General features: G+C 39.5%; 1 protein-coding gene across 3 annotated transcripts in view; it reads left to right on the forward strand.

Moving 5' to 3' along the window:
• Positions 1–20,603, forward strand: part of LOC127568112 (5'-AMP-activated protein kinase subunit beta-2-like) — a 39,295-nt gene extending 18,692 nt beyond the window's left edge. For all 3 annotated transcript variants that reach the window (XM_052011436.1, XM_052011437.1, XM_052011438.1), the window contains exons 6-8: positions 13,047–13,180; positions 16,107–16,175; positions 18,044–20,603. In XM_052011436.1, the coding sequence (XP_051867396.1) occupies positions 13,047–13,180; positions 16,107–16,175; positions 18,044–18,121 (281 nt within the window). In that variant the 3' untranslated portion in view covers positions 18,122–20,603. The remainder of the gene's footprint in view (positions 1–13,046; positions 13,181–16,106; positions 16,176–18,043) is intronic.
• The last annotated feature ends 1,736 nt before the right edge of the window (positions 20,604–22,339 follow it).

Consider the following 22,339-nt stretch of genomic DNA (forward strand, 5'->3'; position numbering starts at 1 on the left):
ATGGGGTCATGAGAGCTGTGAAGTTTATGGAGGTGCATCAGAGTCCACCAGTGCAAAGAAGGTGCCCCATCTACATTAAAGCAGTCACTTTGGAATGGCCTCATCATGGGCACATCTGCTGATTCATCCATGTGGATCTCAGCAAAAGATTATCCCAACAAGATAATAATTGGTCAAGCTATTTTTACTGCTGTTTGTGTGATAGTATTGATCAGGGAACATGAACTCCTGTTCTTTGAAGCAAAACATCCACAGTACTATTTCAATCTGGGAAGGCACACGGTACCATGTTAAAACGTCTCACCAGAAAGATGATACATCTGAGAGTACACATTCCCTCAGTTTACACTGGTGCCAACTTGAGATACTTGTATTCAAATCTCTAGAGTGGGACTTGAACCCTAGAACTTCATAAAAAGTTTGAATGCTGACCTGAGCCGTGACTGACATATTGTGTACAAAGCATAGCAAGCATTTTAAGTCACCCAGTTCATTAAGGTACTAAATCTGAGCCTGAACTGGTGCCTGTTATTCTGATGTTGAAGTGACCTGTAGAATACTATAGTGAAGCCCTTGATTGTAAGGAATTCCATGCAATCTAAGGTGTGGTACTTACGAGGAAAGTTAACTGGATGTAAACAGATCAATTTATGGTAGCCCAATCTGAAAAACATCAGCAATAGCTGGGAGACCTGCCACAGAAAAGACTGATGCAAAAAATGTGCCTTTCAGAAGACCTTGAGGTTGTTAAGAATATTACTAAGGAAAAACGCCCTTTAGCTCAGTCTTGAATGCCAGTCTCCCTTTCAATATCCGATTGAATAGATTATTTTGAGTTTCTGTGGCAATAAAGACATACCTTGATTAAAATGACATTCAAACCATGAAGAAAGTCTTAGATTTGATAACACATCTTGGATAAGGCAGCAAATGGACATCTCAAATTGGCCTCAGCAGCACTGGGTTAGGAAGATGATTAAATAAAGCAAAGATTCTGCTCTACTCTCCTGGTGAATATGGATGACAACTGTATAGCAGTTGACAGAAATGCATCCCAATGTTAATATTGAAACAAAAAATAATGCCAGGAATAGTCCATTTAGCCCTTTTGGGTCTAATCCACATTCAACACAGCTATGATTGATCATCCAGTTCAGTACCCTTTTTCAACCTCCTCCCTCTAGCCTTTGATTCCTTTGGAATTGAGAAGCATATTGACCTCCTTCTTGAATATATTTAATGACATGCCTTCAGTGATGGAGAATTACACAGGATCACTATCCTCTGGGTGAAGAAATTTCTCGTGATCTCAGTTCTAAATAGCACGTTCAATATTCTGAGTCTCTGACCCATGGTACTGGATTCTCCAGCCATCAAGGAGATCCTTCGTGTATCTATTCTGTTGAGTCTTACTAGAATTTTACAGGTTTCTATAAGATTCCCTCTCATTTTTCCATACTGCTATGAATGTAGGCCTAACTGACTCATCTAGAACATAGAAGAGTACAGCACAGGAACAGGTCCTTCAGCCCACGATGTGGTGCTGAACTAATTAAGCAAATGAAACCTAATTACACTAATCCCTTCTGCCTGCATATGGTCCATATCCCTCCATTCTCTGCATTTTCATGTGCTTATCTAAGAGCCTCTTAAATGCCTCTATCATATCTGCCTCTACCACAACCCAGGCAGCCACCTGGAATGCACTGCCAAGGGTGGCAGTGCTGTTTTTAAAAAAAAACTAGACCCACACATCTCCTTTGAACTTTCTCCCCTTGCCTTAAATGCATGCCCTCTAGTATTAGACATTTCGACCCTGGGAAAAAGATGCTGGCTGTCTATTCACAAGATCACAAGATAAGGGAGCAGAAGCAGGCCATTCGGCCCATCGAGTCTGCTCCAAGGAAAAGGGAAAAAGAAATGGGGTGGGAAAAAAAAGAGAGAGAAAAAAAAAACTATTCTAATCCCATTTGCCAGCCTTATCCCCATATCCCTTGATACCCTGACTATTTAGATATCTGTCTATCTCCTCCTTGAATACCCCCACTGATCTGGCCTCCACTGCTGTGCGTGGCAAGGAGTTCCACAATTTCACCACCCTCTGGGTAAAGAAACTTCTCCTCATCTCTGTCTTGAAACTGTACCCTCTAATTCTAAGATTGTGCCCTCTGGTCCTGGACACGCCCACCAAGGGAAACAGCCTAGCCACATCTACTCTATCCTTACCTGTCAACATTTTAAATGTCGCTACGAGGTCCCCTCTCATCCTTCTGTACTCCAGCGAGTACAGTCCAAGAGCCGACAAACGCTCATCATACTTAAGCCCTTTCATTCCTGGAATCATTCTCGTAAATCTCCTCTGAACCCTCTCCAACGTCAGCACATCCTTCCTAAGATGCGGGGCCCAAAACTGCGCACAGTATTCCAAATGAGGCCTCACTAGCGCCCCGTAGAGCCTCATCAACACTTCCTTACTTTTATACACTATACCTCTCGAGATGAATGCCAACATAGCATTCGCTTTCTTAACCACCGATCCAACCTGGTGGTTAACTTTTAAGGTATCTTGTACGAGTACCCCCAAGTCCCTTTGTACTACCGCACTATCAATCTTCTCTCCTTCTAGATAATAATCTACCCGCTTATTTCTACTTCCAAAGTGTACAACTGCACATTTCTCAACATTGAATCTCATCTGCCATTTCCTTGCCCATTCTCCTAAACTGTCTAGGTCCCTCTGCATTCTTTCTATTTCCTCTATGCTCCCTACTCCTCCACTTATCTTGGTGTCATCCGCAAACTTAGCCACACAACCATTTATTCCATCATCCAAATCATTGATGTACAAGGTAAAAAGGAGAGGCCCCAACACCGACCCTTGCGGCACACCACTAGTAACCGGTAACCAACCAGAACGAGATCCTTTTATTTCCACCCTTTGCTTCCTGCCAACCAGCCAATTCTCCACCCATTTTGCTACCCTGCCCATAATTCCATGACCTCTCATCTTATTAATCAGTCTCTTGTGAGGCACCTTATCGAAGGCCTTTTGAAAGTCTAAATACACAACATCTACCGCCTCTCCCTTATCCACCCTACCTGTGATTTCTTCAAAAAACTCCAATAGGTTGGTCAGACAGGACCTCCCCTTCACAAAACCATGTTGACTAGGTCCTATCTTGCCTTGCGCCTCTAGGTATTCGGTAACCTCCTCCTTGAGGATAGACTCCAATAATTTTCCCACCACTGACGTCAGACTAATAGGTCTGTAATTGCCTTTGTGCTGCCTCCCACCTTTCTTATACAACGGAACTACATTCGCTACCCTCCAGTCCTCCGGAACCATGCCAGAATCTATCGATTCCTGAAAAATAATCGCCAACGCCTCCGCTATCTCCACAGCCACCTCCTTCAGAACCCGGGGATGCACCTCATCCGGTCCGGGAGACTTATCAGCCTTAAGCCCCTTTAGTTTTCCAAGCACCTTCTCCCTATTAATCTCAATTGAACTCAGCTCCAATTCGTGAGACTCCTGACTAACGGGCACATTGCTTATGTCCTCCACGGTGAAGACCGATGCAAAATATTCATTCAATTCCCTTGCCATCTCACTATCATCCATTATAATACCTCCTGCACCGTTATCAATTGGTCCTATGTCAACCCGTGTCTCTCTTTTATTCCTTATGTATTTAAAAAAACTCTTAGAATCCTTCCGAATGTTGTCCGCCAGCTTCCTTTCGTAACTCATCTTTGCTTTCCTAATGACCTTCTTAGTTTCTCTCTGCAGATTTTTAAAATCGTTCCAATCTTCTGTTTTCCCACTAATTTTTGCTACTTTGTACGCCGCCCCTTTTGCTTTTATTTTATCCTTCACCTCCCTCGTTATCCACATCTGTGCCTTTTTTCCATTCAAAACCTTCTTTTTTCTTGGAATATATCTATCCTGCATTGTCCTTATTTCCTGTAGAAATTTCTTCCATTTTTCCTCTGCCGTCCCTCCAGCTAACTTACTCCTCCAATCAATTTGGGCCAACTCATCTCTCATACCTTTGTAATTTCCCTTATTCCACTCAAATATCAATACACCAGTTATCAGCTTCTCCTTCTCAAACTTGAAACTAAACTCAATCATATTGTGATCACTTGTTCCCAGTGGTTCCTTTACCTTTAGTTCCCTAATCACCTCGGGTTCACTACACAGCACCCAATCCAAAACAGCCGATCCCCTGGTGGGCTCCTCAATAAGTTGCTCCAGAAAAACATCCCTTAGACATTCCACAAACTCACTCTCCTGAGTACTACCGCCTTGCTGCATTTCCCAGTCCACCTTCATGTTAAAATCCCCCATAATTATCTTCACATTGTCACTCTGACATGCTTTTTCTACCTCAATCTGCAACTTATGGTCCACTTCCTGACTGCTGTTCGGGGGCCTATATATGACTGCTATATATATATCTATGCCTCTCATAATTTTATAAACTTTTATCAGGTCTCCTCTCAGCCTGCGGCGCTACAGAGAAAACAACCCAAGTTTGTCCAACCTCTCCTTTGAGCACGTGCCCTCTAATCCAGGCAGCATCCTGGTAAACCTTTTCTGTGCCCTTTTCAAAGCCTCCACATCTTTCCTATAATGGGGTGAACAGAACTGAATGCAGTACTCCAAAAGTGGCCTAATCAGAGCTTTATAAAGCTGCAACATAACTTCCTGACCTTTGAACTCAATGCCTTGACTAATAAAGGCAAGCGTGCCATATGCTGCCTTTACCACCCTATCAACTTGTGTGGACACTTTCAGAGAGCTATGGACTTGGACCCTAAGATCCCTCTGTACATATTAATGCTTTTGAGGGTCCTACCATATACTTCCCCTTTACATTTGACCTCCCAAAGTGCAGCACTTCACACTTGTCCAGATTGAACGTCATCTGCCCATATCTGCAACTGATCTACATCCCACAGTATCCTTCGGTAATCTTCTGCATTATCCATAACAGCACCAATGTTTGTATCATCTGCAAACTTACTAACCCACCCCTCCACATTTTCATACAAGTCATTTATATACATCACAAACTGGACAGGTACCAGTACAGATCCCTGCAGAACACCACTAGTCATGGTACAACCAGAATAATATGTCGACCACTACCCACTGTCTTCTATGGGCAAGCAAATTCTGAATCCAAACAGCCAAGTCACCATGGGTCCCATGCGTCTTAATCTTCTGGTTGAGCCTACCATGAGGGACCTTGTCGAATGTCTTATTAAAAACCCACGTAGACAACATCCACTGCTCTACCTTCATTGATCACTTTCATCAATCCTTCTCAAAACTCAATCAAGTTAGTAAGAGATGACAGGCCCTGCACAAAGCCATGCTAACTTTCCTTAATTAGGCCATGTTTTTCCAAATGCTCATAAATCCTATTGCTACAAATCTTCTCTAATAGCTTCCCTACCACTGATGTGAGACTCCCTGGTCTATAGTTTCCAGGGTTATCCTTACTTCCCTTCTTGAACAAAGGAACAACATTAGCTACTTGTCAGTCCTCTGGGACTTCACCTGTGGCTAGAGAGGACACAAAGATCTTGGTCAAGGCCCCAGCAATCTCATCTCTTGCTTCTCTCAATAACCTTGGGTATATCCCATCAGGTCCTGGTGGCTTATCCACCTTAACATTCTTCAAGAGACCTAACACCACTTTTTCCTTTATCTCAAAATGCCCCAGCATGTTAGCATGCTCCACACTGATCTCACTATCCTCCATGTCCTTCTCCTTCGTGAATACCAACATTTGTACCGAAGTACTCATTTGGGACCTCACCTACATCCTCTGCCTCCAAGCACACGTTCCATCCTTTATCCTTGAGTGGTCCTTCCCTCTCCCTAGTTATCCTCTTGCTCTTGATGGATGTACAGAATCCCTTGGGATTCTCTTCAATCCTACTTGCTGAGGACTTTGCATGGCACCTTCTGCCTCTCAATTCACTTCTTGACTTCTTTTCTGGCTTCTTTATCTTCCTGTAGGACCCTGCTTAATTTTTAGCTTCCTAAACCTTGCATCTGCTTCCCTTTTCTTCTTGACTAAATTCACAACCTCCTTCGTCATCCAAGGTTCCCCTACCTTGCCCTCCTTCCTCCTTACTGGAGCGTACCAGTCCTCTACTCTGTGCAGTTGGTCTTTAAACAACCTCTACATGTAAAATATGGAGTTGCCCAAAAACAGCTGTTCCCAATTAACTCTCCCTAGTTCCTGCATAATACTCTCGTAATTTGCCCTCTCCCAATTTAATACTTTCCCACAAGGTCCATACTTGTCCTTATTCATATGTATCTTTAAACTTAAGGAGCTGTGATCACTGTTTCCTAAATGTTGCCCCACTGAAAGGTCAGTCACCTGGCCGGGCTCATTTCCCAATACAAGGTCTGGTATGGCCCCTCCTCTAGTCAGACTATCCACATACTGTTTTATTTCTCTTCTTGTACTCCTGCTATCGAAGGACTAGGACTAGTAAACCTCTGTTGCTCTCCTTCAACGGCTAGACCATCCTTCCTCGGGTGAGGAGACCAAACCTGCAAACACTACTCCAGATGGGGTCTCATCAAGATCCTGCTCAGCTGTTGCAAGACATTCTTGCTCCTGTATTCAAATTCTCTTGCAATGAAGGTCAACGTACCACTTGTCTTCCTCACTATTTTCTGCACCGGAAGGCTTGCTTTCAGTGACTGGTATACAAGGACCCCCAGGTAACATTGCACCCTCCCTTTTCCTAATCTATCACCATTTAGGTAATCTGTATTTCTGTTTTTAGAACCAAAGTGAATAACCACATATCTATCCACATTGGGCTGCATCTGTATTTGCCCACTCATGCACCTTGTCAATATCACCTCCTTGTACCTCACACAACATCCTTCCCTCTCCCCTGAGATATTTGTATTGTTTGAAAACTTTAAAAAAAAATCTCCATTTAGTTCCTTTATCCAACTTAGTGATGTTTATTATAAACAGGTGGGGTGATCCCTGTGGGATATCCCAATATTCAAGGTCTACCATCTGGAAAAAGGCATGTTTATTTTTACACTCTGTTTCCTGTCTGTTAACCAATTCTTACTCCATGCCAGTATATTCCCCCCAATTCCATTTGCTTTAATTTTGCACACTAACCTCTTATGTAGAATTTGATCAAAAGTTTTTTGGATGTTCAGATGTAGCACATCTATTGGTTCTCTCTAATTATATCCTCAACCCTGTATTAGATTTGTTAGGGCACAATTTCCCTTGCATAAACTCATGCTGACTTTGTTCAATCCGGTTACTGCTTTCCAAGTGTTCTGCCAAGAGTTTACTAATTTTTTTTTTACTATTGTAGTGGAAAGGGGAATATCTTTATTTGTACTTATAGATTCTCAGAAGGCATTCAGCAAACTTCCTCATGAAAGGCTATAAGGTAAATTTGTAGCTGAAGGAACTGAAGCCAGATTGTTGGCCTGGTCAGGAAATTAACTATGCATCATCAAAACCAGGTTTGCAGCACCTCAAACTACCCAGCTGCTTGCCTCATCAGGCACATCCTTGGAGGAGTCTGTTTTCCATAGTGGCCTCAGATTCCACAAAATCAGATGAGAAGCAAGTCATCATCAATCCTGCCTAAGAAAAGGAAATAGAAATGTGCTTTTTTTTTTAGCTTAAGTAATTGGATGGAGAACCATGTATCCAACTTAACCAGTGACACAATGATGGCTGACATTTTAAGTAATGTAACTAATGTAAAATTACATTTGGGATATTAATAAATTACATTAGGATATTAATAAATTAAATGAATGGCACAACTATGGGACAATGGCTTACAGTTCAGTTTAGTGTGTAGTTAACTGCTTCAGACTCAAAATTGATGGATTAGTATATATTCTAAATAGTGAAAAGTTAGAATTAGTAAAGGTCCAAATAAAACTATTTTAAGTCATCAAGATTTCATATGCAGATGCATACACGATCAGAAGGCTTATAGAAACTTGATCTTTATACCTAGAGGATGGAGTACAAGTTGTTAGAGTCATGCTACAACTGTAGAAAATCCTTGTTAGACAATGCCTAGATTTATTAAGTTCTGTTCTGGGAGCAACAATTTTGGAAGGATTTATTAGCCTTGCAGATTTACAAGAATGATACCTGTATTCCAAGGGTTAAATCTTAATAAGTGATTACACAATCTAGAATTTCAATCTATGAAATTTAGAATGTTCAGAGTGATTTGAATTACAGATATCAAGATAGGAAAACATAGTTACTCTTCCACAGTGCTAACACTTTCTACTGGTTTGGGAATCTGAAACAAAAGGATAGAGCCTGAAAAATAAAGCTAAATCTTTCAGAAGTAAAGTTAAGAAATATTTTTATGTGTAAAAGGTATGAGAATTTTGCAAATTATGGAAATCATAGTTGATTCTATATTAATTAAATTTAAATTTGTGGTTAATAATTGCTGGAGGGAATGAATGTCTAGGATGATCGGTGGGGTACCAATCCAGCGGTATTCTTTGTCCTGGATGGTATTGATCTTGAGTGGTTTTTTTTGGAGCTGCATTCATATAGACAAGGCACATTCTTGACCTGTGCCTTGTAGATAGTGAAAAAGCTTTGTAGCATCAGACAGTAAATGGCAGACCACAGGATACCCAGAAGTTTGACTTGCTTTTGAAGCTATAGTACAGTATTTATGTGGCTGATCCGCATCAATTTCTGGTCAGTGATGAGTCCCCTCGATGCTGATGATGGAAGGCTCTGCAATAGTCTCTGCAACCATCATCTGCTATTCACAATCAAGGATAGATGGTTAGACCACCTCTTTTTGAAGATAGTTATTACTTGGCAAGTAATATTTACACCACAAGGGCCAGGCAATGTCCACATCTATCAAGAGAAAGTCTGACCACCTCCTTTTGACATTCAATAGCAATATTATCTCCACATCATACACCATCCACATCCTGAAGGTTGCCATTGACTAGAAACAACTGGGCAGGCCACATAACTATTGTGGCTATGAAAGCAAGTCAGAGGCTGAATATCCTGCAGAGAATGACTTGTGTCCTGACATTCCAGTACTTTTCCACCATCTACAAGGCAGGTTAGGAAATTTGGTTGAGAGAAGGTCAGGACTGGCAGCTCAAGGTTCCAGAGTTCAGATGTTTCAGACACAATAGAGAGGGATGTAAAAGAAATGGAGTTGCACAACTGATCAGGGGGAGTGTCACAGTGGCACTTGGAGAGAACATCCATGGGGCTCATCCAGTGAAGCAATATTGGTGGAGCTCAAGAATAAGAAAGGTGCAATCACCATGGTAGGGTTATATTATACTGTAGGCCTCCCAATAGCCAAAGGGAAATAGAAGAACTGATAGGTAGGCAGATTATGGAAAGATGTAAAAACAACTGTTTTTACAACTGTAAAAACCCAATATTGACTGGTACTCGGTGTCAGAGGTTTAGATGGGGCAAAATCTGTTGGGTGCATCCAGGAGGGCTTTTTTTGACATAGTATGTAGACAGTCCAACCTGGGAAGGGACCATCCTTGACCTTGTAGTGAGAAGTGAGCCTTGCCAGGTGATCAAAGTTTCAATCAGAGAGCATTTTGTGAACAGTGATCAAAACTCTGTAAATTTTCAGAAAGTTGTTGATAAGGGGAAGGCTCTACCTTGGGCACTAAATTGGGGAGAGGCTAATTACAACAGTATTAGGCAGGAGCTGGAGAAAGTAGATTGGGAGTGGATGTCATTAGGTAAATCCGCATCTGACTTGGGAGTTGTTTAAAGGCCAGCTGGTCAGAATTCAGGGCCAAGAGTTCCCCTTGAGGAAGAAAGACAGGAATAGCAAGGTTCGGGAAACAAGGATGATGAGATGTTGCAAACTTAGTTAAAAAAGAAGAAGCCTATGTAAGAAGTTGAATTCGGACAGGGATATTGAGGAATATAAAGGAAGCAGGAAAGAAGTTTAAACAGGAAATCAAGAGGGCTAAAAGGGACAATGAAATCCCATGGCATTTTACACATCAGTAATGAGGTTATGTAGTGTGAAGATAGGACCACTCAAGGACAAAGGAGGGAATTTATGCCTGGAGCCAGAGGAAGTAGCGAGGTACTAAACGAGTACTTTGCATTGGTATTCACCAAAGAGAAGGACATGGATGATGGTGAGATCAGGGAAGGGTACACTGATATTCTAGGGAATGTTATCATCAAGGAGTAGGACTTACTGGGTCTTTTGAAGAACATGAAGGTGGATAAGTCCCCATGGCCTGATGCGATCTATCCTAGGTTATTGAGAGACGCAAGGGAAGAGATTACTGGGGCCTTGACAGAGATCTTTGTATCCTCTTGGATACAGGCATGGTCCCAGAGGACCAGAGAATGTTCTTTTGTTTTTCAGAAGGGCATTGAGGACAAACAAGGAAATCCTAGTCCAGTGAGTAGGCCTATCAGTGGTAGGGAAATTATTGGGGGAAATTCTTGGGGATGGGACCTCCTTTCATCTGGAGAAACATAAACTTATTTGGAATAATCAATGTGGCTTTGTGCTGGGGAAGTAATGTCTTACAATCTTGATTGAGTGTTTTTGAGGAGGTGACAAAGCTGATTGATATGGGTAGTCCTATGGATATTGTGTATACAAGGTTCCTCATGGTAGGCTGATCCAAAAGATTTAGGCACATGGGATCCATGGGGATTTAGTAGATTGGATTCAAAATGGCCAGAGAAGACAGAGGGCAGTAGTTGAGGGGTGCTGTTGTGACTGGGCGTCTGTAACCAGTGCTGTTCCACACGGATCAGTGCTGGGGCTTTTGTTGTTTAATTATTTGGACAAAACTGTAGGCGGGCTGTTTAGTAAGTTTGCAGACAACACAAAAATTGGCAGAATTGTGGATGGTGAGGAAAGTAGTCAAAAGATACAGCAAGATATAGACCAGTTGGAAATATAGGCAGAGGAATGGCAGATGATGTTTAATCCAGATAAGTGTGAGGTGTTGCACTTTGGGAGGTCAAATGTAAGAGGAAAGTATACAGTAAATGGCAGGACCCTTAGGAGCATTAATGTACAGAGGGATCTTGGGGTGCAAGTCCATAGATTCCTGAAAGTGGAAACAATTTGAAAGAGTGGTAAATAAGGCTTACAGTATACTTGCCTTCATCGGTTGGGGTGTTGAGTATAAGGGTTGGGAAGTCATGTTGCAGATGTATAAAATTTTGGTTAGCCACATGGAGTATTGTGTGCAGTTCTGGATGTGGAGGCTTTGGAGAGGGTGCAGAAGAGTTTCACTGGATTAGAGAGTATTGGTTATTAGGAGAGATTAGACAAACTTGAGAGGTATAATCAGGGTAGATAGTTGGTCTTTTTCTAAGGGTGGAAATGTCAAATACGAGAGGGCATAACTTTAAAATGAGAGGAGGAAAGTTTAAGAGATTTTGAGGGAAGTATTTTTTTCCACACAGAGAGAGGTAGGTGTCTGGAACACAACTAGGGGAGGTGGTAGAAGCTGATGCAATATAGCAATGTTTAAGAAGCATTTAGACAGGCAGGGAATGGAGAGATGCAGACCATGTGCAGGCGGATGGGATTAGTTTAATTTGGCATCATGGTTGGCACAGGCATCGCAGGGCAAAGGGGCTATTCCTGTGCTGTACTGCAGACAATGAATGTTGGTCTCACTGGGGATGCCCAGATCCTGAAAAATGAATAAATAAAAAGTGCATGGAATGAATTAAATTCTCTGAAGTTTGACTTTAGTGATGGTGGAAATCTCAGGAGTAAGATGGATCATTTACTCAGCATTTCTGTCTAATCTGGTTGCAGCGTTGTCTTTCGCATCAGCTTGATGGGCCTGTAATTGTTGAGGATGGGATGTTCTTAGAGATGCTCGTCCATTTTAACTGTTTAAATCTCCAATCACAACTAAATATTACAGAATTGCAGGGCGTTGAGCTGATTCTACTTTGATTATTGCATGCTGTTCAGCACAAATGTAGTGTTGTATTGCAGTGTCACCTGGTTGGCACTTCATTTTTAGGCATGCACCGGGCAAGCTCTTCTCATTGAATCAGGTTGATCTTCAGATAACAATAGTGTGTGGAAAACGCTGAGCCATGAGGTTACAGGTTATGGTAGTGTATTTTTCTGCTTCAGCTGATGGCTCACTGTGCCTATGGATGCTCAGTTTTGAATTGCCAGATCTGAGTCTGTCCTGTTTAGCAGAACTGTAGTGCCACATGACATGTAGGCTGTCCTTAATGTAAAAACAGGACCTTGTCTCTGTCATGTCTGTACCGTTGGTCACTTCTACTCAGAATAAATGCATCTCCCACTGGTTGTTGTTTGAGAATGAGGTTAAATAGGTTTATCCCTCATATTTATTAGCTCACTTCCTGCCACAAACCCAGTCTAGCAGCTGTGATCTTCAGGACTGATCCAATTTGGTCAATGATGGTGCTGTGAAGCCTTTCTTGTTGAAGAATACTGCTGGCCCACACCTAGAGTACTTTCTATGTCCTTACTACTTCCAGCGTTACTTCCAATATTTTTTCAATGTAAAGGAACATTGATTCATCATCCAAGGAAGGACATTGTTTTCTTTGCCCACGTTTGACCTGATTTCATGAGATTTTATGGTGTATGGAATCAGTGATGAAGCCTCCCGTGGTTACGCCTTTCTGTAAAGGAACATTGATTCATCATCCAAGGAAGGACATTGTTTTCTTTGCCCACGTTTGACCTGATTTCATGAGATTTTATGGTGTATGGAATCAGTGATGAAGCCTCCCGTGGTTACGCCTTTCTGCCTGTATGCCACTGCACTGCTGGATCTATCCAGGTGGTGGGATAGATGTAGCCAAGGATTTGCAGAATGGAATAGGATTCATCCGGAATGGAATGCTGGAAATGATCCTATTTTGATCTGAGTGGGATCAGTTGTGTGCATAGTTGTTTTTAATTTCATGGATTGGTTATATTCTATTGACAGAATATACTGTTTGTTTTAGATTTGTCAAGCTCGCCTCCAGGACCATACCATCAGGAGATGTATGTTTTAAGGCCTGAAGAGCGCTTTAAGGCACCACCTATTTTGCCTCCTCATCTGCTCCAAGTCATTCTGAACAAGGACACACATATTTCAGTAAGTTCATTAAAATAATTTTGATCAAATTTGTCATTTGATTTTGTATTTGACACCCTGCATTATTGAAATTATCAGAAATCATATAAAATTTTAATTCTTTAAGATCTTTAATGGTGCATTCAAGATTAAGGCAATAATTTGTTGAATGTTTTTAAATGCATTTGTCAAAAGTTTATCTGGAGAAAAGAGCATATTTTTTCTCGGGGGGGGGGAGTTGCAACTGAGTTTCTCAGTGAATCCACAAAGGTGGAATTTATCACCTTAAAAAAAATTATCTAGCTATTTATGCAGTTTTGAGGGCCTTGCAGTGAGTATTTTGTGTCCTTAATTCCCCACAGACAAAAGTATATTAAGTAAAACTTCTTCAGTGATCCAGTTCCCTTAGGATTTTGATGCTGACCAGTAAATTTTCCAGACCATTGCAATTAACTTCTTTTAAATGTTACACAATATTGTATTGTAACAAATTTTTCAGTGAACCAGGTGAGTTTAAAGAGCACAGAAACAGTCCTAGTGAATTTAAGGGGCAGGAAGATAGAATGGGACCCCAGTCAATTTAAAGAGAGCTTGGGAAATGGGCTCCTAGTGAGTTTAAAAGGAGCTTGGGAAGCATTAACTGGTGAGCCACATGCCAAACCATCAGGATTTTTGAACATAGTGGAGTTTTGTCTGCTGTAATTGGCTCTAATTGCTTGGCATAGTCGAAGGGTGTGAAAGGTGCTAAACCAAAATTATTTTTGTACTGTCAATGATACAAGGCTTCAGAGTCACTATTAAACTTCAGTTGTCTTGTCAGTTGATTAATCAAATAAATTCCTTTTGTTATCCATTGCTCTATCCTTTGTTGTTTGCTGTCCCAACTTCTGTGCCAACCACAAATTTAGCAACCTTCTATGGTTTCTCTCCTTACTTCTCTTGTCCATGAGAATTGCCTTCTGTGGTTTAGACCTATTTCCATTAAACTAACCACCCAGCTTAATTTTCTGGTTCCCATTAAAGCCAATGTTTATTTTTTGAGCCAGTTAGTTTTGTGTTTGAGCAATTTATTTAGATGTGAAATATATAAAATATACAGATGCAGTGATGAACTCAATACTAGTTCCCAATCTGGCTCAATGGCTCTTGGGGGTGGGGGGAGGGTAATCCTGTTCTGCATTCATCTCTGGATTCTGAAACATTGTAATTTGAATAAATGTGTATGTCAACAGTTTTCCAACTTAAGTATTGTTGACTGTTTCCGAAAAAGCTGTTGATGATTAAGTAAGTACTTATCAAGACCTCCACTAAAAATGGTTTGGTTCAATATTTGTCTCTGATTGTTAAATATTTGTGGGATCGTATTTCCCCCTCATTGTTAAAAACCTGCAACATTTGATTCTTAATTACAGAACTACTTAAATAATCAGTTGTTTCTTTTCTCTTAACTATAGCAAGTCTGCATTTTTTAATCCTAGCAGAAATCGTATCTGGTCAAGGATTTATTAATCTTAGTTTTTTTTAAAATTAAAAACATATTTCACAATGTTTTTGGGATATCTTAGAAGGTTGATTATGCAGTAATTGAAGGCCACCAATATTTTTCCTCTTGTTCTAAATTACTACTTTCTTTCAGTATTAGAATAATAAAAATTATTTATGCATGCTGTGTTAGTTGCATGTCTGTTCTTTTTCAGTCCTTTTATGGCTCTCTTGTATTTTCTTTCCTGAAGATTTCCTTTCAGTTTTATTGCTTCACTATTTGATCTTGTGAAATTTTTTAAGGCCATTTCCTCATTTTCACCTCCAGCAGCAAAGTGTGAAGAAATCATGAACTTCTTTATTATGAAGCTTTATCCAATCAACTGGGGTAGTTGCCCTCTGCTATACCCTTCCTGCCTTCACCCTGAAAGTGAAATTTTTCTAATTCCCCTCATAACTTCCCTTATCCTTGAGAATCACCTTCCACAGTTTAGACCTATTCCCATTAAACTGCTGCCCAGGCAGCTTAACTTTTTGGTTCCCGTTTAAAGCTGATGTTTATTAGAAGTTTAGTCTCTCCTAAAGTAACATTCCCCTCTCCTTCAAATCTGCTGTCAAGGTCCTTGTGCTCAGGATCCCTGTTCTTGCAATCCATCTCCAACTTCCTTTTTTTCAAAATCCTTGAATTTGATGCCTCCCAAATCCTTCCCTATTGTTTCTAGAGCTCCATTTGCCTTTGACAAAGTCTCAATTGATGATAGATATAACAATGCCAAGGAAAACAGTTCCTTCTTGACCTGAATGCAGTCTTTGACATTTTTGAACACACCATCTACCTCTTAATATTTTGTCACCGTTGTCCAGTAGGTTGGATTACACTGACCCAGTTCCATTCCTTGACTGTTCACTTGACTCCCAGTTAAGTAACACCATGATTTTAAAACATTCATCCTTCTTTCCAAATTTTTACCTGTCTCTATGATGTCCACCGGGCCTACAGTCATTGAGTATCTGCACTCTTACAATTCTGTTCTCATGCATAGTTTTAAAAAAAACTAATAATCATACCACTATTAGAGACCTTCATTTCACTCGCCAAAACCTAGGTTCTGGGATTCTTTTTGTAAACCTTTTTATCCCTCTAATATTCAAGATAATCCTTAAAACCTACCTCGTTTCAGTCTTTTGTCTTGTTTCTTCATGTGGTATGGTGAAAAGTTTTGCTTGAAAACACTCCTGTGAAAAACCTCGTGTTGTTTTACTACTTTTAAGACTATATGAGCTGACAGAAGTGGCTTACATGATTTGAGATATAAAGGATTCAATTAGGAATTTTGTAATTTGTCATCTTGTATGCAGTCTTCAGAAATCTATAATAAATCAGTTCCATATTTTGGGGTTCAATCTTGTGAAACAATGAAAATAGACTGTAAGTCTAACCAGCTTCTCTATCTTGCTTATCTAGTGTGATCCTGCTTTACTACCTGAACCAAACCATGTGATGCTGAATCACCTATATGCACTTTCTATAAAAGTAAGTTTGCCAACATATCAAATATTATTCTAAATGAAATGTGATCTGTGTAGAAATGTGCATTTTCTCCATTTCTTTTTATCAGCTGGTTGAAATGCATCACAACTTTTAATTAATTATTTACTACCAGCTCTGTACAGAGTGCAATATAAAGGGGAAAGGTTTTAAGTCTATTAATGAAGGTTAATTATTATACTAAGATGATGTTTCTGAAAATATTATATTAATCACATAATCTACTAATGGAAGTTTGTATCACTTTACACAGTTTTGTGCATGGTACAATGCAGCATGGAAGCTTTAAGGTGAGATTATTAGATCCTCTTATGGATCCAAATGATTCTAGGTCATCCTAGAGATCTGGATCAATCTGGAAGGAATTTCAATTGGGATGTGCTGCCATGTCACTCAATGACAAGGTGCTATGTCTGGATAGTTGCAGTGATTAGGGAATGATGGATTTAGCTGCAGAGTGTATTGTGTGTCTTTTGATGATTAATCTATTTCTCATTCAGTGTATTGGCATATTCCAGGTATTGGCAAAGGCAACTTTGATCAAAGGGTTCCTGTCTTTTGGTATCAAAATGCCAGAGCCTTTGATCACCTTGTCTGTCAAGACCAGGATGACTGCACAAATGGCATCATAACTTTCATTTACGATTATATTCTTGACTTCTGCATATTCTCATCAAGAGATTACATCACACTCTAATAATTTTATCACATACCTCTGAGAGTCAGCAGAGCTGTGTATTAAAAGTGGCTGTTTTTAGCTTTTATCTAATTCAACCAATAATTCAATCTTGTGTTTGGAAGAAATACCTGAATTTATGTTCCAACTTTCATGACTTCGGGGCACTGAAAATGTTTTGCATCCATTGAAGCACTTTTTGTGGTGGGGTACTTATGAGGAAACATGGCACTCAAGATGTGCAGATTGAGCTCCCATAAGTGACAATGTGATAATCAGCAGACTATATGCTTTCAGATGCTGTGAAGATTATTGGGACCTAGAGGTAACTTTCCTCCCCTTTTTCAAAATGATGCCAAAGAATATTTTGCATCCTCCTTTTAAAATGGACATTTCGGTTTTACATCTCATCTGAAAGACAGAACCTACGAGAGTGAGCATTCCTACCGTACTATTAAAAAATTGGTCAGCCAGGACCTTTGTGCTCAAGTCGAGAATGAAGCTTTCTAGTTTGGGTGATAGTGCTGCCATGGCAAAACTTAGATGCTTTCCCCAAGCTCTTTAGTTTCCTCTCACATTCTAAAGATGTGCTAGTTGGTAGATTCATTGGCCACTAAATTACCTCTAATGTAGTGAGTTGTAGGAGAGTTGGAGCTGAGTTAATGGCATATCAAAGAGAATGAGTTACAGTGAAATAAATGGGAGAATGGGATTGATGGCATTGCTTTGAGAGATAGCATACAGTTGAATATCTCCTTTGTAGAGAAGAAAAAATTAAGATTCTGCCATCTTTCATACGGGTCATTTTTTTTCTCCAGGATATTAATGACTTCTTGACTTATCTTCTTGCTATGCTTTCTCTTTCTAGTTCTAAGATTCGTAATGTTTCATGCTGATTGTAAGAATGTTTAAAAATATACCACTGCATCCCAATCTCATCTGTAGAACAATTGGTCTTCAAAGCTACTTGACCTTTGTATTGATAATCCTGCAGGTTTTCATTCTTCCTGTGTCCAAAAGAGTCAAATGAACCAAAAATGTTGTGTTTATTTTTCCACCTTTTGATGTTTTAATTCATTTACTGTTTAAATACATTTACGACAATGCATTATTTACTTTGGTAAAGATAAATATGACAAATTCTCAACTCATTTTTCACCTTATTTTTTTGTCCTAGGATGGAGTGATGGTTCTCAGTGCTACACATCGGTATAAGAAGAAATATGTTACTACTTTACTGTATAAGCCAATCTGATCTGTTATTTCTGTAGCCAGCATGCCAGAATGGTAAATGAATGCCCATATTAGTTGGCTGTTCGGTGATGGAGCTTCATTAGGATTTTAGCAGTTGTGTTGGTTGCCTTCTACATAATCGCTACAAGCACTTTACCAGGTTGACGTACAAGTTCAATACTGAATTTTATAGTATCAGTAATGACAGTACAGTTTGTCAATGTGGATTGCATATTTGAAAATGTGAAATGGATTTTAAAGCAAGAGACTATCTCAGTCATGATGAACTGTTACACCAGGAAAAGTTTACAGTTGGAGTTTTAACAGATTTTATATTTAAACACCTTAAAATATCTTATTTAGTATTTAGTAAGTATTGCATTTTACTTGGAGATGTGACCCAACCTATTTTAATAAACCTAGTTGTTTTGGATTGAGACCTCTTAATATTTTCTATGTGCAAGTAAATCCTGCTTTTAGCATTGTGCTTTTTTTAAATACACAGATTCTTCTTATATCTGTGTGCCTGCTCGTTTGTTCTAGATATACAAATATGAATATTTCCAGATGGGACATATTATTCATTGTACTGGTTTGCAAGAAGTGAAGTACTTCAGGTAATGGATCTTATCTGAGCTGGCAAATATATTTACAATATTGATGATAAACTAACAAATGCAAACATTTACAGTTCATGTTAGAATTAAAACATTAAAAATTATGCAGATCAAGACTTGTTTGCACATAATTGATGCACTAAGTACATGATTTATTTTGTGGCTTATTAAGGAGGATAGTTCCAGACCAAGAGGGCATAGACCTGTGAACTGGGCAGACATGTGGCAGATGAAATTTAACACGGAAGTGATGCATCTTGGTAGGAGAGACAATGTATAACAAATTATACAATTTTAAGTGTGAAAGGACAGATCTGAGGGTTATGTATACAAATCTTTTAAGGTGAAAAGAAAAGTTCTGAGAGCTTTTAAAATAAAATATGTGGGATACTTGGTGTTTATAATGGCATACTTCAAATGCAAGGAAATTACTGTATGTTTTAAAAAAAGAACTGGTAAAGCCTTGGCTATAGTGGTGTGTTCAGTTCTGGGCAGCGTTCTTCAAGAACAATATCAAGGCTTTAGGGAAGGTGTGGAAGGAATTTACCAGTGGTATCAATGAATGGGAGACTCGTTGCAAAGAATTGAGAACCTGGGGTTGTCCCAGAACAAAGAAGATTAGGAAGAGTTTTGATGTAAATATGCAAAATGATGAACAGATTTATTGGAGTGAGAAAAGGAGAAACTGTTTTCAGTGGCAGATGGATTGGTAACCATGGGACATGTATTTAAGGCAATAAGAAAAAAAACAGAGGTGATGTGAGGAAACCGTTCTTTTTACTGAGCAGTTGTAATGGAAACAGATTCAACAGTAACTTTCAAAAGGGAAACAGACATTTGAATGGAATAAATTGCTAGGGTGAGAGGGAAGAAGTCAATACTAGGAGTAATTGGATAGCTCACTGAAAGAGCAGGCAGGGAGTGATTTGCTGAATGGCTTCATAATGTGCAATGTCTGTAATGCAGGAATGTCAATATTATTTACCAAAGTTGTTTTCCACTTTGGTGTGATCTGATTTTGAGGTGTGTGAAAGAACAGCTGAAGGAATAGAAGAGCATCATATCTACAGAATGTTTTTTGAGGTCTCAGCGAGGAGCACAAGAACTAATTTTTCGAAGTTCTTCAGAACAAATTGATTGGATTTTGATGGTGTTCACAGCAAAAGGAAATAACAATAGAGAGGTACTGCTAATTTACTTTTGTAGAAAGCCCAGCAGTCACTTTTGTTGGGAATGCAGATGCTGCTGTAGGATATTTAATGTTAATCACCATTAACACTTAAAGCAAACTAAAGTCTAAATGGACAGGCACAAATATGAAAGAACTTCCTTGTTTGAATATTGTAAATTTGGGATCAGAATTTGATGCTCTTCTTCAACAACTGATAAATTAAGAAATAATCAATGGCAGCCAATGCACGAGTATTGTTGTAATCTGCTGGCATATTCTAAAAGGGCAAATGGAGCACTATAATAGTGAAATACAAAGCAGGTTTATACATTTGATACTTTGGTACATTATGTCTAAAAGAAAAGAATCATTCTGCGTCTATTTCCCTTTTGACAGCAGTTTCCTTAGTGCTTCGAAGTAGTATTCCAGGAAACACTAATAGTAAATGACTTTCTGAGGCCTGTGTGAATAGTTTGAATAATTAAGAAGCCTTTTATTGATGATATGCACAATTTTATGATTGGATGCCACATGTTTTCTCCCTGTTAGTGTCTGCAGGAGTAGAAAAGGTTTTAGGTTTGTGAAATAGCATGAATATTTAATTCTTTATAGAGACTACTGAAGTGTGAAATTTTTAATGTATACATATTTGTGTGTACTATATGATTTTAATACAAATAAAATATCTGAACTGATTGGAAAAATGGGTATCGTAGTGCATTTACCATACCAGCTGATCTCTTCTCTTTTCCCCCTCTTCCCCCAGCATGTGCATAAAACCAGTGAGCTATATTTATGATGGTGTCCACAGTACTCGCAGTTCACGTAAATCTGCAAGGATGTTGCAAATTTTCCCACCTGCTTGAAGGTAGGGGTCAACCTGATAGTCCTGGGACATTGGAAATTTGCTGTTGTCTTCAAAGTTATCTGATTTGGGACAATTCTTAGACTGAAAATTAGGTATGTATTAAAGAATGGTGAGAGGGGGAGACCAGGGCATAACAGACCAGTTCACTAGCATCTGTTAACAGGAAACAATTAGGATCTGTAACTAAGGGTAGACTGATTGACTGAAGATGTTGAACTGATCAGTAAGCCAGCATGTATTTGTAAAGGATAAGGTTGACAAACCTAATTAAATTTTTTTTGACAAGGGAACATCAATGGATATTACTAATATACACTTCCAAAATAGGAAATCCTGAAGAGATTTGGGGTGAGGAAGAGGGTACATAGATTATTAAAAAATCCTGGACAGAAAAAAATCAGAAGTTAACGGAATGTTGGCTTTTGGAAATACTTAAATGGATAGAAATTATACTACAGCTAGAAAGGTCAGACAAAATCCGAATCAGAGTTAAGCAACTAGAGAGGACTATGAGGAGTTCTGGTCATCACTAATGAAGGATATAATGATCTTGGAGATTTTCCAAATGGTACCTTAGCCCAGGTGAAAATTTATAAAAGTGCACATGTTTTTAATTTCGTCTTTGGAATCATTCTGCTCTGTCCCATCAATGATAGATTATTTCAGTTTTTGAAGAGCATCTTGGGGCAGTTGCTGCTACTTTCCATGTCAGAGGGGTAAGTGATTAAGCCCTTTATCTGAAATTAAAGGTATGCCGAGAAGCTTGGTATATTGTTTGGTTACCTTTAGTACTAGGGATCTGGTATATTGGCCAATGTTTATACACAGAAAAGACTTCAATTGTAGCAGTTGTTGATTGATTGGCAGTATTGGACTTGAAGCTAATGGTCCTTGTTTCATATTATTGTAAATATAGATATTTGTAGAGACATCCAAGATGACTTATTTTAGGGTATAGAACAGTACAGCACAGTACAGGCCCTTCAGCCCATGATGTTGTGCTGACCTTATCCCCATTCAATCCATCACCCTCTCTACTTCACCTCCCATTACCTTCTAATTTTCTTTCATCCATGTGCCTTTCTAATAGTGTCTTAAATGACCCTATCATATTGGCTCCTACCACCACTCCTGGGAGTGCATTCCAGGCACCCACCACTCTCTGTAATTTATATATAAAAAAAATTCTCTGACATCTCCCCTGAACTTTATTCCACACTCCTTAAACAGGTGACCTCTAGTGTTCGCCATTGCCATCTTGGAGAAAAGGTGCTGGCTGTCCACTCTGTCTGTGCCTCTCATAATCTTGTATACCTCCTATCAAGTGTCCTCTCATCCTCCGTCACTCCAAAGACAAAAACCCTAATTCTCTCAACCTCTCCTCATAAGACGTGCTTTCCAACCCAGGTAGCATCCTTGTAAATCTTCTCTGTACCCTCTCCAAAGCTTCCACATCCTTCTTATAATGTGGTGACCAGAACTGAACACACTATTCCAAGTGTAGTCTAACGAGAGTCTTATAGAGTTGCAACATAACCTCTCAGCTCTTGAACTCAATCCCTCGGCTAATGATGGGCAGCACAG

This window comes from Pristis pectinata, chromosome 3 (genome assembly GCF_009764475.1).
Source record: "Pristis pectinata isolate sPriPec2 chromosome 3, sPriPec2.1.pri, whole genome shotgun sequence".
In the NCBI taxonomy this organism is placed as follows: domain Eukaryota; kingdom Metazoa; phylum Chordata; class Chondrichthyes; order Rhinopristiformes; family Pristidae; genus Pristis; species Pristis pectinata.